The 20,900-nt window shown below is 37.8% G+C and overlaps 2 protein-coding genes and 1 non-coding gene across 4 annotated transcripts; 1 reads left to right on the forward strand and 2 right to left on the reverse strand.

The window, feature by feature from the left end:
• Nucleotides 1-2,086: 2,086 nt before the first annotated feature.
• LOC104244330 (uncharacterized) lies at nucleotides 2,087-5,985 on the reverse strand. 2 transcript variants are annotated; one of them, XM_009799736.2, is made up of 4 exons: nucleotides 5,815-5,985; nucleotides 4,217-4,368; nucleotides 3,380-3,673; nucleotides 2,087-2,957 (listed from the first exon to the last, which is right to left on the reverse strand). In XM_009799736.2, the coding sequence occupies exons 2-4, from the start codon at nucleotides 4,346-4,348 to the stop codon at nucleotides 2,334-2,336; spliced, it is 1,050 nt and encodes a 349-aa protein (XP_009798038.1). In that variant the 5' UTR covers nucleotides 4,349-4,368; nucleotides 5,815-5,985; the 3' UTR covers nucleotides 2,087-2,333. The 2 variants fall into 2 exon arrangements, with proteins under 2 accessions (XP_009798038.1, XP_009798039.1); XM_009799737.2 differs by having other exon boundaries at nucleotides 5,751-5,968.
• A 6,628-nt stretch (nucleotides 5,986-12,613) lies between these two features.
• On the reverse strand, nucleotides 12,614-12,685 carry TRNAP-AGG (transfer RNA proline (anticodon AGG)). Its single transcript has one exon. It is a non-coding gene; the product is annotated as a tRNA-Pro (tRNA).
• Nucleotides 12,686-12,747: 62 nt separating this feature from the next.
• On the forward strand, nucleotides 12,748-15,131 carry LOC104244331 (uncharacterized). The gene is made up of 2 exons (XM_009799739.2): nucleotides 12,748-12,860; nucleotides 14,334-15,131. Exons 1-2 carry the CDS (start codon nucleotides 12,788-12,790, stop codon nucleotides 14,972-14,974), a joined length of 714 nt encoding a protein of 237 aa, XP_009798041.1. The 5' UTR covers nucleotides 12,748-12,787; the 3' UTR covers nucleotides 14,975-15,131.
• The last annotated feature ends 5,769 nt before the right edge of the window (nucleotides 15,132-20,900 follow it).

Below are 20,900 nucleotides of genomic sequence, written 5' to 3' on the forward strand. Positions count from 1 at the left end.
TAGAGTTTTGGCTTGGCTTGAGGTAAGTAACGCTTCCAAACTTGGTTCTGAGGGTTCGAAACCACCGAACTATGTGTTCTATGATTAATATTGAGGTGACGCAAATGCCAAGTGATGGGCGTGTGGGCGTGCACCGTGAGAATTGCAGCCTGGATCATTCCATGGCACCACTTAGTGACACCCGAGGTCGAGCTTGTATTTTCCGCTTTGTTTTTTATTTTTACTTTATACCTTTTATCGGATTTCAGTGGAAAAATGGTTTTACTTAAGTTTTAAATGAAATATGGATTATTTTGGAAATGTGTTGGCTGGCCTAGCTTCACGATAGGCGCCATCACGACCGAGTTGGTTTTGGGGTCATCACAAGTTGGTATTAGAGTCTAGGTTACATAGGTCTCACGGGTCATGAGCAGGTTTAGTAGAGTCCCACGGATCAGTACGGAGACGTCTGTACTTATCTTCGGGAGGCTGCAGAACCTTTAGGAAGAACTTCACATTCTTATCGTGCGAATCTGTTGATTCTAGTATTAAACTTCTGTTATTATATTCTCTCACAGATGGTGAGGACACGTGCTATCGATCAGGACGGACGACCACCAGTACCACCAGTTGGGGCCACTAGAGGCCAAGGTAGCGGTCGATGCTGTGGTAGGGGCAGGGGTGTAGCCCGTACTGCAGCTAGGGCAGCACCTGCAGATCCACCAGCCGCCCCAGTTTATGATCAGGCTCCAGTAGGGGATGCTCGGACCAGCTCAGGCACCGACTATGCCTATTGTTATTCCGGGTCTCTAGGAGACCTTGGCTCAGATCTTGACCGTGTGTACTAGTATTGCTCAGGCGGTCGCAATTTCTACTACATCATCTATTTCTCAGTCCGGGGGAGACACTCAAACTCCTACCGCTCGTACACCCGAGCAGGTTGTGTAGGGACTTCAGACACTGGAGGCACCACCAGCCCAGCTGGTTGCACCTGCTCAGGATTTTGTGGTTCCAGTTATGCCTGATGACGAGCAGCATCGATTGGAGAGATTTGGTAGACTTTAGCCTCTGACTTTCAGTGGTACAGAGGGCAAGGATGCCCAGGATTTCTTGGACAAGTGTTAGAGGATCCTACGTATAGCGGGTATTTTAAAGACTAGTGGGGTCTCATTTACTACTTTTCAGTTTTCTAGAGCTGCCTTCACTTAGTGGGAGGCTTATGAGAGGCGTAGGCCTGTTGGTGCAGCGCCCCTTACCTAGCATTAGTTCTCCATTCTCTTCCTAGAGAAGTATGTACTGCATTCCCGCAAAAAAGAGTTGTGCAGCCAGTTCAAGCACTGCATCAGGGGGATATGACCGTGATGCAGTATGAGATGAGATTCTCCGAGTTGGTTCGTCATGCTATCTGGCTAGTTCCCACAGATAGGGAGAGGATCAGGAGGTTCGTTGATGGCCTCACTTATCAGCTGTGGATTTTTCTGACCAGAGAGAGAGTATCTGGCGCTTCTTTTGAGAAGGCGGTTAACATTGCCAAAGAGATAGAATCAGTTCGCCGCCAGGAGCGAGATGAGAGGGGGGCCAAGAGGCCTCGAGGATCTGGTAGTTTTGGTGGTGTTCCTTCGGGAGGTCAGTTTCAGCATGATAGAGGCCGTCCATTCAGACATGCTCAGCCAGCTCGTTTGGGTCACCGTGGTGGATCATCTCTGTTGTACATGAAGCAAGCAATAACACTAGACCTTCTTTGTTGCCAGTGCAAGGGGATAGTCCCATTTATATGAGTTCAAGAATTACTATGCTAGTTTCCTTCCTTTTTCCATTTTTTTCTTCATTTCTTTGTCAATTTTTTTTTGGATGAGAGCAAGCTCACAAATAGGATAACAGATAACAGAACAATGGAGGGTTTAAAAAGTGAGACTGATCAGTGCAAGTTGGAACCACTATCTTTCAACTCAGATTCCTATTTTTCTTCGTTTTACTCTCCTTATTGCAAGTAATCATCATGAAGGTAAAATGATCTTTTATCAGTCAACTAACTTTAGATGGTAACAGAGGAGGAATCAACTTATCGTCAAATACTCAACAATACTGACATATAAAAAAAAACATAGGAAGAAAATCACTTTTGTGTATATTGCCACAGGAAACAATATCGCAAATATCATTGTTACTCGTAAATATATATGTGTATGTGTGTGTAATATATATACTGTCACCAAACAAGAATAGTGCTCATCCTCTCACTTTTCTCTCTATTGTGGAACTTTTCCCTATGGACTGCTAAAAATGTAAAGAACAAAATTTATCAGCAGCCAACCTGCATAAAACTAATCAAATAACATTAAAGATGCCAAACATCAGCTAACTACACTATCTGGTGAAATGGAACTGGCATGAAAAGGAACCTTGTTATAAGCAACAATTTCGCTGCAGTATCCGGCTCTAACTCCGTTAACTACTAGTAGACCGTGCGCTGAAGTAGCATTTTTCGTCAGAACCAAATCGCTCGCTGCAACTGCTTTGAGCCGTAGCCTTTCTGCTCTAGACCCTATCACTTGCCCCAGAACAGATGCTGCAATGGTAAATGCCATAGCCGTCTTAGGCATCAACACAGACTTCCTCAGAATGCCTATGAATGGCACAGCTGCGTGTACTGCTGCAAACCATGACGGAGAAAACTTTTCCGTATGTTCTCTCCATATGCCTAAAGGAACATTTGCTGCCATGCACAAAACACCAATCACTAGTACTTTTGCAGGCAGAGGTTGTGGTCGCAGGTTTTTCGCAAAGGCAGTCCGTGATAGAGCAGCACGAGCAGCCACTATAGCAGGTGGACACTTGAGCTTCACACCAGGAGGTGGCTGAATAGCCTTTGCCACAAGAGGAAGGACATTACTCATGGCACGGTATGACTTCGCAATAGGACAATTTCCATTATGCAACCACTCATTGCTTGGTGCTTCATGTTTTGAGTCTCCTCCCTGAAAAAACAAACAAACAAAGAAAAGGTTAGCTAGCAGTAAATATAAGTGAACTCTGCTTATGCTTTCACAGTATAAAAGATTTGTTAAGGTAATCGAAAATTATATTTCGTATTCCTAGATCTTTGTTACTACACGATGTGCCATTTGCTTCCGCTGTCTTATTTCCTTGCGATTGTTATTATTAATTCGTTTATTGTGTCCTTTTCACTGTTCTTGAGCTGAGGGTCTATCGGAAATATACTCTCTTCCTTCATAAGGAAGGGTTAACGTCTGCGTAAACATTATCCTTCCCAGACCTCACGTGTGGGATTTCATTGGGTCTGTTGTTGCTGTTGTTAAGTTAAAAAGAAATTCAGCCATTTTAACAGCTAAGAAAGCATGCCAGATGCAGAATAAAGACATAATTAATGGTATTGGACCTGTGAAGAAGATTCTCTTTTAGATGATTTGGAGTTCTTTTGGTTTTTCCACTTCTCCGAGAATGAATCAAAACCAAAAGGCCCTCCTCCAGCTCCAAAACCTGAGAGGCTTATGGTAGCTGCCTTTGCCGCCAAAGGGTTGAACTGAGACGGTGCAGGTTCAGAATCTGGTTTCTCATTACTAATAGATAATGTCCCTGAAAGTGGAACAACACCGTTCTGCCCATGGAAAAGCCTGAATGCCCTGTCAAAGTTAGGACCATCCTCAAATATAGGACCTTTTCCTCCACGTACCTGATTCAAGTGCAAGGGCAATAGTGAGAAAGACATCACTTCAGTTTTAGTATGACCAAGACATCGTCATACCCAGTGGCGGAGCCATGATTTTCATTAAGGGGAGTCAAATATAAAGAAATAAACTCACCAATAAGTCAAAGGGTGTCATTATATAGTATATATACATATATTTTTTAAAAATTACTACGCTAAACAGTGTAAGGGTGTCGGTTGACACCCCTTGGGTGCATGTAGCTCTGCCATGCTATTGGTGGTAGCGGCAGAGCCAAAATTTGAAGTTTATGGGTTCTAAACTTGTCACCGAACCCATAGCATATTATAGTTACTGGGTTTAAAATTGAATATTTACACATATTTAATGGATTTTCTAGTACAAATATTAGGTCTAAGCAAAAGTTATTAGATTTGACCGAACCCGTAACTTATACTGTCTCTCTGCCCCTGATTGATGGCAGACAAAATGAGAGGCCTTAGCAAGATAAATTCATCAATATGCAAGAAAAACTTATTCTGCAAATAAGTGAACAATTAACAACTTACTGGAATGGGGAAAGCAACGGAGCTTGAGAAGGAAAAATTAGTCGGCTCACTGATATTCCTTAAAAATGGGCAACTAACAATGTCTTGCTTGAAACTTGAAGTGTCATCACTTGTATTCCTAAAGAACTCCATTTTACAAGAAGAAGGATGACCTACACAAAAATCAAAGGATATTTTTAGCAACAGAAGCTTCAAATACCAATTACCAAAGCAAGCATGAGGACGAAGAATCATAAGCTATCAACTCTTTTTATGGCATCAAGCATTAAGGAAGTCAAGAAAAGAATCCACAAATAGTTGTAGAACACAACTAAAATCATATACAAAACATAAATCTCTATTCAAATAATAGAGGAGCTCAGTTATGGATCTTTATAAAGCCAAACTGGTAATAAAAATAGCAATATAGAAGAACAGCTGAAGATGTTTTCAGAATACAAAGGCCGATATAGCAACATTCAGTATGCACTCGCACATATTCTTTAACCTATATTTGTAAGGTATAGATTCAAGTACATATATGTCTTAGAACCAGAATATTATGAGGTTCAAGTTCAAGTATACATATTGCTTACAAACAAAAATGTTTGAACAAGTAGTTTTGAATTTGGACAATATCTAATTAGTGTTTTTCATCATAACAAGTATTAGCCTAACTATTAAAAAAAGCTCATAGGTTGGTTTAAGCAAACCTAATGTTGGAAATTAATGGGCATCACAAAAGGAAGTGTCCCTTATTTTTATTACTTACTATTGTTTAATATTTTCCCTTAACTTAAAATAGCCAAACCAGCCGTTAGAGCAACACCTATACATGGTTTTTCGGAGAACTAAATACGGATTTCTTTAATTCCTTCATTTTGTCCTCCTATCTCTTCTAAGTTGGGTTTTCTCTATTTAAAATTTTGTTGTTTCTGTTTATAGTTTATAACCAGAGGAGCTTGTTGAATCCCGGGGTACGTTTTATTATATCATTCATTATGTAAGTGAAATATCTTTAAGGACAATGTACTTGAAACACCTAAAGCTAAAATTCTATTCTCCATAAGTATTTTTCTAACACCTAAAACCTTCAAAGAAACTTGCTCCATATACGTTTAACTGGGGCAACTACACATTATTTGTTTTATTTAACCATTTCCTGGGCATCCATTCTACAATATGTAATTATAACCAACAAAAAAAAAAAAAAAAAAAAAAAAAACTAAAAAGTAAATAACAGAACAAGAGAAAAGCAAACGATTTTATGATTAAAATAGATACTCCTTATACCATAGATGAATACAGATCCAATTTCAGCTTAAAAACAAAACCCATTTGCCAGATAACAACAAGTGAGTAACTACTACGACTCAATCTTAAACTAGTTGGAGTCGGCTATATGAATCCTCCATGTCCATTTGGACCGTTTCTTTCCAATTTCAGAATTTTGTCTATTTAAGGAAAATTCATTAATCAACAACTATCAGAATTAATACCCACTTGACAAATTCGATCAACAACCCAAATCAAGCAAAACACAAACTGAAATTACCTGAACAATTCAAATGTTGATACGTAGTAATAAATAATGTAGTGAATTTGAAAAGCAAATGTACCTCAGGACAAATAGTAGAAGAAAAGATCTTGTGAAGAAAGAGAGAGTTGAGAGGAAGGAAAAGAGCAAGGGAGATGGAGTAGTTTATGTGTAGATGAGGAAGAAGAGAAGAGAGAGAGAAAGAGCAAACATGACGCTGTGTTGACCACACGCCAAATAAGAACGTCTCTTCGCGGGCTTTTCTTGACCCTTACTCCTACTTTTGTTGAAAATTAAAAATAAGTGGGGTCAAATAATAAAAAGGGAAAAAACCCATTTGCTCATCTCCTCTAAAACTTTCGATTTTATTGTCCATGTCCATTCATTATATACCTTTGCTAGTCTCTTATTTTATCTTCATTCGTAGAGCGGCAATATGGGCTCCCATGTGATTTAGCAGGGCTGGGCTGGCTACAATTTTTGGAGCCCATTTAAAAACGAGGCTTTTAAGTCAGATCTGAGTAAGCTCGTGGCCCGTAAGGCTTAACTGATGTTGGTTGGGCTGTCCCTTGGGCCTAATAAAAATATATATTTAAAATATATAAAATATAAAAAATATATGACACAAAAAATAATAAGGAGAGTATCTCAAGCTTAAAGTTTATTAAGCTCTTCATATTAAAAGATAAAAGCCTTCAAACGTTAGTTAGTTTTAAAATTTTAATTATTCTTAATATATAACAAATTAATATTGCATACGAATTGTAGATGTAGATGAAAGTGAAGATGTTAAGACAACCTTCTCACAAGCGGATTCAAATGTGTTTGATGAAGATGATGTGTTAGATATTACATAAGCGTCACGTTCTCTTGAATAGTTTGTTCTGAGTTTTGACTTTTCGTGAATGAAATATAGTCTCGCCTTTTACTTTTTTAGTGTTTATTGTGATATATTGGAACAGTATAAAAAGTTAGTAAGTTTTGTGAAATATTTCCAATAAGATTTTTTTAACTTTTAAATATTTATTTTATTTAAGTTAGAACTTAAAGAAAAAATATGAAATTATATTTTAAAAAATGATGGGCCGACCCGTGGGGCCCGCAACCCACATAGTGCTAGGGTGGGCTGACCATTATAAGGCCCATTAAAATGGTGAGCTAAACCAGCCAGCCTGTTAATTGATAAAGCCCATGTAGGCTGGGCTGGGCTAACCCAGCCCTGCCCATATTGACAGCTCTATCATTTGAAAAGTATATTTAAGAAAATTATTAAATTTACCTCTCTACTTTTTATTATAGTTTAAAACAATCTCATAACGCATTAAGTTGGAGCTATCTGTTGAAGGTATGAATGAACACTTTACCCTAATTGGTTGAGGGTGGAAGGGAGCTTGAAAATTGTTTAGTCTTTCAAAAGTTAGATTGTCATAAACCCGACATTATTTTATTTACTTTCTCAACTAAGGAGCTGGCAAAAAGTAAAATTCTCTCCTCCCCATCCCTGTCCGCACCCCATCTCCCCCGAACCCTTACTCCCCCACCACAAGTCCCCAACACCCACAGACACCCGGACCCCAACACCCTCAACCTCTGGCCATGCACCCCGTTCTCCCCCGCCCTTGACCCCTTAGGCCTACCTCAACACCACTACCCCCACTCCCTCCAAATGCAACCCCGATCCCACACCCCAAAATCCACCGGTTTACACCTCTGCCCCCTATAATACTTGCGAAAAAGGAAATTATTTATTTTCTAAGAATATTTTTTAGAAAAATATTTTTCTTCATATCAAACACACGCTTAATTGCACTTGATATTTGTACAAGACCAAGTAATTTAATGTAAGTTGTTACAAACTAAATATTACACTATCCCTGTTGGTATTATTAATCTTGATAATGCAAAGCCAAAGATTTTAGGGTTGTCCCTTTTCCTTTTTTACTTATTTGTCTTTTGTGAAAGACAATGTGTCCCTCATTGGTTGTGGAATGCCATTTCCTTCTCTTTATATTGAATTGTTCTTTGTTAGGCTTGTAAAGAGCTAGTAAAAGGGAGTGGTCTCGCGCACATGAGAAATTGGTCCGAAAGGCAAAACAGGTCGATTTGCCCCCCTTCCCTCCCCCTCCCCCTCGCACGCGCGCGAGAGATATACGTGAGGCCTAAATCAAATCTGATTTTGCTAAAATTTATTTCTTCATTTGTTTAGCTTACTTATATGTCCGAATTCATTCTCTTTTGGAATGAATTTGTAACGTTATTTGCTACTTTACTTGAATTCTGTAGCAACTGTTTATTTCATAACCCCCAAATTAAATTCTCCTTCTTGTAATAGCTATAACATCTTATTTATATTAGGAACTGTTTTCAACCAAATTCTGGGCAATTGTTTTGTGCAAATTCCAAACGTCCAACCATGAGTGCACGTGTTTGGAGGTGCTGTGGAACCTTGGGGAGCGACAGGTCTTAACGATTTGCACTCAGTCGGATCGAAATCGCTTTCAAGGCAGTGACTTGCCACGACACAGTATTTATCGATAAGTTGTTATTGTTTTCATTTTTTCCTTGTTAATATTATCTACTCATTTTTCTTACAATCCCTTCGCCACAACTGCGTGATAACTGTAAGTACAAAAGACGTATAAATTTTTATAGCATAAAATTTTCTTGTAGTTGTGTAGTATAGTTATTTCTAGTTCTTATTTTAGTCTGGTCTAGAAAAAATATTATCTTTAAACAATTTATTTTTAAACATAATAAAATAATTTATAGCAATATAAATGCCTAGACCAAAAATTTTGAATTTATTTCTTTCTTAAATTTTATGCTCAGTCAAATCAAAGGATGTGTATGAACTTATTGGTAGTAAAAGCTAATTATATGTAGTTGACAATTTTATTTGGGCGAAATACATAAACAGCCCATCCAAGTTATCCACAACGGTCAGTTAAACACCTCAATTGAGACCCTTTTCACTTAAACATATTACATATTTAAAAACTGAACTCAATAAATACCCGACATCACCAGCCCCCGTCGCATGTGTTACACTTCCGGAATCGCGCGTGTGTAGGTAATTACAACGGTAAAATAACAGTTTTTTTGTGAAATTCCAAAAAGACACATAATGAACTCCCTAATTTAAATACCCAAATTCAACCTTAAAAATGTATCTACCCAGCCGCGTATATCTTCTTCCTCTTTAGCAAAGCAGCAAAATTTCTTTTCTTCTCTCTCTACCTCTTCTATTTTAATGGAACCTGTTAATTGCAACTGTGGCCAAATTGCTACTTTAAAACTTTCGTGGTCACCATTTAATCCGGGTAGAAGATTTTATTGCTATAGATTTGGGAAAGCTGGCAATGCTGGATGCAATTTTTTTCGTTAGTATGATGTTGAATTGTCCGAACACTATACCAAATTCATGTATGGATTATTAAAGAGGGTAAAAAATCATGAAGAAGAAAAGTTGAAGTTGATGAAGAAACAGAGGATTTTGATTTGGCTACTTGTTATTGTAATTGTGACTTGGTTTTTGAGGGAATCTTCTATTATTTAGGTGTATGGTATATGTATATGAGAATGTATTTCGCCTTTATTTTACTGCAATGTTGTTTATGATTTATGGCAATGTTTCCTATTCAATGTAGTTGAAAGTTTCAATGTGTATGATGAACTTTTCAAATGATCAAATGTGTTTTAGTTTCTGCAAAAAAATTAGACAGCTGAAGCAAAAGTGGACTAATTCGATCTCATAATAGCAATAAATTATACTGCCAACAAAAGCAGGTTCAATAATCTGAAATGTACTAAACTAACAAAAGCAGGTTCATATACATCCCATAATAATGGTTCAGAATACTTCACAAAACAAGGTTCATACATATGACCAAATGACCAACATTAGTAGGTTCAAAATACTTCACAAAATATGGTTCATACACATGACCAACAAAATACAAGAAAATTCTTCCTAAATTTGACTTTGACAAGAGTCAACTGGTGTAGATGAAGTAGAGGTTTCAACTTTCATCTTTTTGTTAGAAACTGCAGCATCCCTTTGCTTTTGAAGTTGATTCTCTGTCACAACTCTTTTCCCTTTCCACTTGAGACCATTTGGTCTAAATCCAAGATCTACATTAGTTTGTGCAGCATTCATCAAGTTTGCACTAGTTGAAATGACTCTTTCACTTGGCCTACCAGGCTAGAAAATACTTATAGTCAATAATGAATCATCTAGAAGCATAAGGATAGAAATTACAGTTAACTAATATTGACTTCTCACACTTACATTAAGGATACTAGTCCCTATTTGTGTGTCTGTGTACAAACCAAAACCAGAATTTCTGGTTCTTTTCTTCCCAATAGAAGCAGCAAGTGATCTGGCAGTAGCAGAACCAGATGTAACAGAACCAGTTGTACCGGCAACTGAACTTCTACCTCTTCCCCTACCAGCTCCTCCACCTCTTCCCCTACCAGTTCCACCATCTCTTCCCCTACCTCTTACTGATGGTGTGTTCCTTCTTATCTTTGATGTTTCAGCGCACAAGGAAGATGAGGCCCTTGGAGTTTGGATTGTGGTAGTTGATGTACCTGCAGCTTGGGTTGTATTACTTTGACTACCAACTTGTGTGCTTGATTGTGTGCTTGTTTGTCCCTAGTATATGATTGCTAAGTCATTAATCAAACTACTATGAAAACAATGACAATAATGGAAACAAATTAAATTGAAAGTCATCAAACTTACCCTTAAACTGCATACTGACTTGTTGTGACCAACTTGATGACAAATTGAACAGGACGTCTTAGCACCCTTCTTTGACAGTTTTTCCCACTTTTTTGGTTTATCCTTGTCATTTCTTCTGTATTTTTTTGGCCTACCGGGCATTGGTTTAACTTCAGGAGGCTCAATTGATGGATTGATAGACTCAGCCCACATTTGTATGCTTGGAATTGGCTGAATATAGTATCGGTAAGCAACCAGGAAAGTATCTTTCCTATACCAGTGTTCAGCATAGTCTTCTGCTTCCTTCCCAAACTTATAAAAGACACATATTACATGTTGACATGGTATACCTCTTAACTGCCATAATCTGCAGGCGCATTCTCTTTTTTGTATATCAACAGTGTGCCTATACATGCCTTTATTCACTTCAAATCTAGTGTCAACATTCCACTGTACTTTCAACTTCCTTCCTATTTCCTTGTTCTCCTCTAAGACTAGCCTTACCATAGGTGATATATCAAAGCCCATATTTCAGCAAACTTGATCATATCAACTTGCCTACTCATCATTTTGTGCCTAATTTCTTCAAGCATAGTGATGACAGATTTATGCCTAGGACTTAAAATTCAGGAATTAAATGTTTCACACATGTTGTTTTCTACAATATCACATCTAACATTCTTATTGAAATATGCCCTACACCAGTATTTTTTATCATAGGATAGTAAACTTTCACAAATACCATTTCCTAATTCATCCAATTTCTTTATTTCTTCTCTTAACTTTACCTGAAAATGAGCCTTAGCACATTTCCAAAACTGCTCCCTTCTTTCCTCTCCCCTCCAAGTTTTCTACCAGTTTGCCCAAATGTGTCTTGCACACATTCTTCTTTCAGCAAGGGGTAGCAAATCAGCAACAACAGATGACAGTCCCTAATCAATACAACAACAACATAGAATATTAGTGAGATACAATATCAGTAAAAATAATAATGGTAAGAAACAAACAACATAATAAATGGATTACAGTACCTTTTGCATATCAGACATTACTGTTAAATCTTCACCATTCCTCAACTCTAAATCTATTTTGAGATAGTTGATGAACCAACTCCATGAATGTGTAGTCTCTTGATCTACCAAAGCCCAAGCAATGGGATACATCTGATTGTTTTCATTTTTTCCAACAGCCACTAACAATTCACCTTTGCAAGCTCCCTTTAGAAAATAACCACTAACAATTCACCTTTGAAGAGATGAAGATGGGTTATTCGGTGAGAGAGAGAGAGAGAGAGAGAGAGAGAGAGAGAGAGAGAGAGAGAGAGAGAGAGAGAGAGAGAGAGAGAGAGAGAGAGAGAGAGAGAGATTAGACGGAAGAAACGATGAAAATTTACCTTTATGTTTTATGTATTTAATTATTTATTTCTTATTGTTTTTCCATGTGTCAGCTTCTAATTCGTTCTTATAAAAGACACCGGAGGTGTAACACACGCGACGGAGGCTGGTGAGGTTGGGTGTTTATTGAGTTCAGTTTTTAAACACGTGGTATGTTTACGTGAAAAAGGTCTCAGTTGAGGTGTTCAACTGACCGTTGTGGACAACTTGGAGGGGTTGTTTATGTATTTCGCCTTTCATTTGCCTTTAAAATACCAAATGTTTGGTTATTTAACTTATTATTTTTTACTACTCCTCTAGTACCACGAATATAAGGTAAAATCATATTTCATATCTTAACCTTTTTACTCTCAACCATTATCTTATAATACAAAATAAAGAGAAAAATGAAAGAAATGAAAGTATGCTAATTTTACTTTCTTTATTACCATAAGATATAATGCAACACAACATCTTAAACTTTATTCTATCAAATATTATCATATAAAATGCAGCAAAAAAATCCAAAATGTGACCTAGATCATCGAAGAGGGTGAAAAATATGGGAGGATTGAAAACGAAGATTCAAATACCAAAAAAACACTAGATGATAATTCTTACAACAACAACAATCCAGTAAAATCTCATTACTGGGTCTGGGGAGGGTAATGTGTACTCAGATCTTACCCCTACCCAAAAGAGCAGAGTCAAATTAGGATATCACCATAATAAAAAGAAATTAGGATCAGAAAATATGAAAGAAATTGGATCGTCAAAAGAATGAAGGGGCATTCCGAGAATTGAACTCGGGACCTCTCGCACCCTAAGCGAGAATCATACCACTAGACCAAATGCCCAGCTGCTTTTCACGTTCACAAACCGTCGCTATTTTATCTGACAAAAGAACCCAAAAACCCTTCCTACATCCCCTGTTGTGGGTTTTGCATCAGAATTGAACAATGGCAAGAGGAGTCCTTTTTCACTTGGTTCGATCTCAAGCGAATCCTCTAAAATCCATGAATTTCCAGTCAGGTTTTGTGTTTAATCCTCTTCTAGCTCTTTTTACCAGTTTCATTTCTGTATAATTGCCCCCTTCTATATAAGTTTTTTGTGTCTATATGTATAGTTGGTCACTAGGGAAAGAAAATGTATGCAAGAAACACCATTCTGTTAATCTTGTAGAATTACTGTATATTGCCACTGTATCCTTCAGCATGTTTTCAACTCGAATTATATACACATGGTTACATAATTAAGAAGTTTCAAATTATATTTGATGTTCCCCACTACCTTATTGGTCACCTTGTTTGATGTTCATAAGAAGAGAAATGGATTACGCTTAATTCAGCAGACAGGAATATGTCTTTCAGGGTCAGTACAGAATTCAGGATTTAAATTTTATGGATTCAGGTTCGGGTTCGGGTTCAAGGTTCTACCATTTGATTTACTAGGTTCAAAATCAATTATTACTTATTTAGTGAATGTTTTAATAGATATGTGATCCAAGCCAAAACTATTGAACCTGGATGAACCCATAACTTATGCGCTACATTCGTCCCTGAGTACAGATGAAGTCATTGGGCTTTTATAGCTCTAAGGTTTTTGAAGAGAGAAAGTAACAACTTTTTATTTACTGATCTACTGAGCGAGGCTACCACTACTTCTGTATCTTTTTGTGCCCTCCTATTGAAATTGGTTTGATGACTCCAGTTTTTGCATTTAATAAATGCGCTAGTCTTTTACTTCCGCATTTTAGGATTTCGGAATTGTGAAGGATCATGAGTATTACCTGATGATATTCATATTTGACACTAAATTTCTCAAGAAACATATTTGCGGAAAGGAAAGCATGATTCTTTGAGGTGAAACTTGGAATAGCTATAAATGGAACTTCTGGTTTACTGAAGTTTATTATTGTAGATTCTCAGCCCTAATTCTAACTTATTTTTATTCCTACGCTAAATTTTCTGCTTTCTGGTTGTCAAATGCTGGACTTTGCTCCTTTTCTTTCTGGCCTTTTCTTGTGATGAAATTGTATATTTTGGCCTTTCTTCACTTTTATCATACCATTCCTTGGTGAATTTTTATTTTCAGCATCTCTGTTTATGTTAGAATATCAAACAGATAGAGTAAATAAAATGGTAAAGTTGTCTCCCCTGCTTGAAGGGGAGCCTTGAAGCAACGGTAAAGTTGTCTCCATATAACCTATAGGTCACGGGTTCGAGCTGTGGAAGCAGCTACTAATGCTTACATTAGGGTAAGCTGTCTACATCACACCCCTTATGGTGCGGCCCTTTCCCGGACCGTGCGTGAACGCGAGATACCTTGTGCAACAGGCTGCCCTTTATCTGTCAAATTTTTAGATCAAATTGTTTACTAAATTTTTGTAAACCTTGCTGCAACATCCCATCCGTTTCTGCCTCTCGTTTTATTTACTCTATCTGTTTGTTGACTTGTTCATGATGATTGTGCTCGTCCGCTTGTTGTTCCCCATTACTTTCTCAGGTGGTCATACTAGTTATGGAACTTGGCCACTTGTCGGTGGTACCAAAACAGACCTTAATTGTGCGACGCAGCCAGCTGCTGTCCATAAAAGGTGGCTATCTCAGTCCGCAACAACACAAGAGGACAACAAGATCAGCATAGGGCCTCGCAAAGGAGGAGAAGCTGGAAATGATGAAAAGGATGGTGGAGTTGTGTACTATGGTCCTATCTCGAACACGATCAAGAAAGTGAAGCTTCTCTCCCTTTCAACCTGTTGCCTCTCTGTATCTTTAGGCCCCGTCATAACCTTCATGACGTCTACTGATTCGAATGTGGTACTAAAGGGAGCAGTTGCGTGTACTGTTATAGTCTTCAGTGCTTCTACTACCGCTGCGCTTCACTGGTTTGTGAGTCCTTATATTCACAAACTGAGGTGGAAACCAGGTTCAGATTCTTTTGAAGTGGAGATGATGTCTTGGCTGGCAACTTATATTCCAAAGACGATTAAGTTTTCCGATATCAGGCCTCCTGAAACCAATAGACCTTTCGTAACATTCAAGGCTAATGGAAACTTCTACTTTGTTGATGCCGAGCATTGTCACAATAAAGCGCTATTGGCAAAACTTACCCCACAGAAACCAAGTCATGAGTCAGCTTTTTAGAACTTGTGATGAGAACTTCTTATCTAGAATAATTTGAGGTTTGAGGTTTTTAAGATAGTGTATGCATTACGCGCTAGAAGTTTCAATACTTGGAGCTTTGGATATATAAGCTTAGGTGGTTGTCATCTTTATTATTGTTATTATTATCGTTTTATAATGGTGGTCTTCACGTCAGCTTACATGCACCTCAACTAGCTTTGGTGGCTATTATATTTTGTCATGCCGTTGCAGTTTTTTTAAGGGGAGCCTTGGAGCAACGATCAAATTGTCTTCGTGTGACATATAGGTCACGTATTCGAGCCGTGGAATCAACCACTGATGTTTGTATCGAGGTAGGCTGCCTACATCACACCCCCTTGGAGAGCGGTCCTTTCTAGGACCGTGAATACGGAATGTTTTGTGCACCGGACTCGGACTGCCCTTTCAATGCCGTTGCAGTTTTCTTTTCATAGTTCCTTTTGCTAGTGTCCAGAAACTGATGAAGAATAGGGGTCAGGGTGGTTAATTAGTCATATTCATTTGTTTGAAAAACTCAGCATCAAATAAACTAATCATGAATGCCCTAGAGACTATTGGTAGATAACTTACCCAAGATGTATTTAACCAGTAGTAGCTAGCTGGTTTTTTCATGCACTAAATCAAAATTGCTCTTAGTGGATAAGAAACTTTCAGTGGTATCTTGGCCAAACATGTTGGACATACAATTTTTTGTTTGGTCGAACTCGTACAATATTTTAAGGTGGTGTTGCCCGGCACGTAACGTTGTGGCCTAGGGATCAATAATACGGAGTAAAATATTGTAGACTATAGTTCAAATTCAAATAGAGACAAAAATTATTAAGTGATTTCTTTTTATCTGTTTAAGAGCATGTTTGGCCAAGCTGTCAAAATCTGCTTATTTTAAAAAGTATTTTTTTCAGAAGTACTTTTTCCAAAAGCACTTTTGAAGAAAAAAATAGTTTGTGTTTGGCCAATTTATTTAAGAAGTATTTTTTGTAACATTTGATAAACAAATTGTGTTTGGCCAATCTTTCTAAAAAGTGCTTTTGAGTGTCAAATTACCAAAAAGGATAGTACAAAGGTCTTATAATTATTTTAAAGAGAATAAATAAACTTAAATATTTATCTTAAGACACTTTTATTATTTTTTATTTTATTTAATTAAAATATGAAACATAACGTAAACGTACATATTAAAGATTTAAATAATGTTACATATATAGTTATATCAAAGCACATAATATTATCTTGTATTATTACTTATTGTTCCATGATGATTTGAATAATCAAAATACATCATTCAATGTGAATTAGACGTATATTCCACAAATTACTATATATTGATAATCCACCTTGAAATAATAAATAAAGTCACTCACATATGATAACACTTCTCAATAATTTCATCTCTATTTCTATCGCACAACGCCTCCATATTAGTAGAAGACTTGCCTTGCATTTCTAAAAGAATACCAGAAAGCCTATTTCCTTCCTCAATCTTTGCAGTAATGTATTTATTAGCATAATAGTTGAATTTCTTATCGGTATAAGAATATTGTCGGATGAAATTATGCATAGTCATGCTAGTTGTAACTAGATAATTCTGAGTGTCAAACTTGAAAGATGGCATTAAGCGTAAAATAGAAATATAATTTTAAATATATATATAAAAAATATTTTCGTAAAAAAAAAGAAGTTAAGTATGGTTTAATTCAAATACAAAAGAGTAACTAATTATTAACGATACATAATGTATAATATCATTTTTTAAAAATTTAAATTCAAAAAAGAATTATTACCTAACCTAACTAACTTTGTACTAAATTGCCAAATGACCTATTGTGAGGCTGTCACTTGGCTTAATGTAGATATTTTTTCTTCTTTTTTTAATAATAATATAGATAGATTATGCGATGCTTTTGTAAATTTATTACCTATTTGTAGGCAATTTTCACAAATTAGATTTGATAAATATTTTAAAGATTCGGAAACTAATATCATATAATAGAAGAAATTATAAATGATTATTTGTAGGAAGAGAATTGATAATCCAAAGAAGGATGTAGGTAATTTGCTTTAGTATGAAAAAAGAAGAAGATAAATTAGAAAGTTACAAGACATTACACAAACAAAAAATGAAAAACAAGAAAAGTCAATAAAGAATTTGAAAAGTTACAATATGATTCATGTATATGATATCTTTTTAATTTTGAAAGAGTGGTAAAAACTAGAAACAAAAATGACAAGAAAAAACTTAAATCATTAAGGAATAATTTGGACAATAAAAAATTATGTTGAGAATAATTTTGTCTTGAATAATGCCTTTTCCCTTGTTGAATCAGCCAAGTCAGTAGCCTTTCTTTTATACGGGATTGCCTGTTGATGCAAGGAACACTTGCCGCCGCTGACGTGACCATCTCCAAAGGATATGCCTCAATCTGTGGCAGATCAACTATAGGGGGAATGTGTTGGGAGACGACCTCCCGCCGCGGTAGTATGAGCCTTCCCTTTCCTTGATGTTACACAGGATGCGCAATGGGGGGTAGTACGAGGTGACTGATAGCATTACATTATAAGAATAGAAAGAGATGTTAAAAAGAACGACCATGGAGACTTGGGGATCTAGAGCAGGTCTTTCTTGTATATCCCTCGTGTCGAGAGCAACTTCCTCGAATATCAACGCAGGGAGCCGCGAGGAGAGGACTTCCAGGGCTCGATCTACGGCTGCGTCCCGTGGAAGCTGACCTTTAGCTAGCCGACCATGTGCCAGAAGTCTATACTGGCATTTCAATAGGTCAAGCAAGTCCGCTGGCAAGCCTGTAGGCTATTGGCTTCTTCCTATATCCCTGTTCGGGAAAGCTATTGATTCCATTACCGAACCAAAAAAGATTATTCAGTGGGATTCCTGGATCTAGTGGCCGGTGAATCACTGATCAAAGAGCAGATTTTAGAGAGATTCTTCATCGATCTAGTGGCCGGTGAATCACTGATCAAAGAGCGACTTCGTTTTCGGCATTTCTATATTCTGAAATAGTTCGCCAATTCAGTGTTTTATTTGTCGAGTCAATCTTCCTGGAGAAGACTTGAAAAGGATTTCCCGAGTATGGTTGAGATCAATGTGAAAATCAGAATGCCGAATCCACATTCTTTGGAAACGAAAGACCCCAGGCCTGCGAGCGCCTCTCCCCTCGCTTTAAGTCGTTCTACAACACCCCACTCCTTAGGAGGGTATACCATAGGTAGACTTAACTGGACCGGGAGAATGCTTAAATCAAAATTGCAAATTACAGCTATTCCTAGATTTTTTTATTATTCCTAGCCAGAGAAATTAAACTAATCTCGAGATCCAGAAACCTATCTATACGCCTAGCCTTAAGCAAAAGAAATGTGTCATCAACTGGTTGTATGGGAGCCGGTACGTGGGCAGGTATTAATTTTCTACTTCTGCTCCTACTTCTTGGAAGAAGCTAGAATTTTCTGCTTCTTCCCAAAAGCAGAAAAACTGCTTCTGCTTTTGGCCAAAAGTACTTTACCGTCTTGGCCAAATAGCTTAAATTTTTTGAAAAGTACTTTTTTGAGAGAAAAAAGTACTTTTAGCCTCCAAAAAGCTTGGCCAAACAAGCTCTAAGAGGGTGTTTGGATTGACTTATAAAAAATAGCTTTTAAGCTAAAAGCCAAAAGCCATAAGTTGGTAATACCCAACTTTTGGCTTTTGGCTTATTTTTGTACTTTTTATGCCTAAAAGTAAGTGCTTTTAAATACTTTTTTATCATTGCCAAACACCAAACAAACTAAAAAATATTTAAAAGCTAATAAGCACTTAAAATAAGCCAATCCAAATACCCTCTAAGTCTTGATGGGTAGAGTTACTCGATACCTATACTAACACGAAGTAGCAGTTACTTAATAAAAAAATCGAGATGCACAAAAACTAACTTGAACCTTTATCCACAAAAAGATGGTGTTGAGAAAGTCAATGAGGTAGATTTTGCTTACTCATGTATCAACAACTTAATGAGTCACCTTTGAGTTGCTTGTTTGACTCAAAAGATATTGAAACCTTTTTGAACAAATCAATCAAAGATGGAGGGGCAAATCTTAGCTGAGAATAATAATCTCTATAAAGAATGATAGATAAAGAGAAGACAGATCACAAGACTTCTTTTACGATCTACTTTTCTCCAAGCCTTTTAGAAATCTTTTCATTCACAAATAGTAATGTAGCCAACATTCGGAATCCCCCCTACAAGGTTATTGTCCTCTATATATATAAAGAACGAGATTCTTCTAAGCAGTAAAAGACAAATTATAAGGAATATTCGAAGGAATATTCCTAATGTCCCCTAATGGGCCTACATTATTACAAGGGTCGTCCAGTTTCTTGTTTGTCTTAAGGTTGTCTCCCTCAGGACATCGATTTAAGGAAACCTCGTCAATCGTCGGTCGTGGTTGGTCAAATTTAGACTCATACAGTTAGTCCCTCCGCTTGTCGGGGTCACAACTGGATGCGTCCTCGATGAACGGACATCATGCACTCCTATGGAGAAATTTCAGCCGTTGAGACGTTATGATGTGGCCAATGGGGGACGGTCAGCGTGCTTAGAAAGACACCGGGTAATACACTTTACCAGGAAATGACGTCATCTTCACGTGCGTCATCATTACGCATGTTTTCGAGGCAGGAGTTGATGTCTTGATGCTTCGATTCCAGTGCTACTCTGTGACCCTCCGCTTCGGTTCTGGCACCACCCAACCCTATAAATAGGTGAATGGTTTGTTTCTTCGAAAGTTCTTGGCCATTTCACTCCTGATAACTTCTCTTATTCCTCTGAGCTTGCTCTCATACATTCCTGCTTCTTCTTTTTACGTTCTTCATTTGTAGCTTCTTCCTCCTCCTTTTTTGCATTGATAATGCTTTGAACGACATCATGACAAGATCTCATCATTCTAGTGAAGGGGTTCTTGAGGCCACCCCATTGTCCACGACACCCCCTTCAGGCGGTGAAGATACGGTGGTAGAAGAGGGTGACCGTCCCCCTATGGTGGAAGAGTTATTACCGAGACACCCCATGTCTCGGAGTGACTTCCTCTAAGATCCCCCTCCTACTCCTGCCCTCGTACTTTCTGAGATGGAGCAGTTTCACCTTGACACTCTTCGTATAAAATATAGCATCCCTGCTCACGTTGATATGATTCCGGCGGGGAGAGATTTTGTAGATGTCCACAGGCCTGGATACTGCATTTTCTATGAGTACCCTTTCGTGATTGGCCACACTTTTCCTCTATTCCCCTTAGCAGAAGAGTTCTTTAGGTTCTACCAAGTTTGCCCGGCACAACTTTCACCGTATACCCTTAAGGTGCTCCTACTATTGACCAAGTATGCGGATTTGGTGGAATGTAATGTTTCTATCTACCACCTTTTGCACCTGTTTTCTCCTAGCTTCCACAGAGGTACCATGGTGCATTTGAGTCACCGTGGCACGAAAGGGTTGGTGGTCAGGACAGACGACCGAGCAACTCGCAAGTTTTGGCACAAATACTTCTTTGTCAAAACCGAACATATTGTCTCTAACTCTGCTAGGTTTCCGGAGCGATGGAATGAGACTCATAAGTGTCGCCAGTCATTTTATATTTCCTTCTTCTGTATTCATTATAAAATTTGTTTGCTTCTCGTTTGAAGATGTGGGACGTCCGCCCCGCCCTATTGCCGGCATAAGGGATTGGGTAGCTCGTTTATTATCCCACACAGCGGAAACCCGTGATTGGCCTTCCTTCATAAAGCGTTACGGCTCTAAAGTTCTAACTGGTGAGTGTTTTCCATTTACCCCTTCATTGGTTATATATCGTCGTCCATTAATTCGACTACTTCGTGATGGTAGGTCGAGGAGCTTCCAGGCGGAGGGCGCCAGTTCCCGCATTTCGATAG

Source organism: Nicotiana sylvestris, chromosome 5 (genome assembly GCF_000393655.2).
Source record: "Nicotiana sylvestris chromosome 5, ASM39365v2, whole genome shotgun sequence".
Lineage (NCBI taxonomy): Eukaryota > Viridiplantae > Streptophyta > Magnoliopsida > Solanales > Solanaceae > Nicotiana > Nicotiana sylvestris.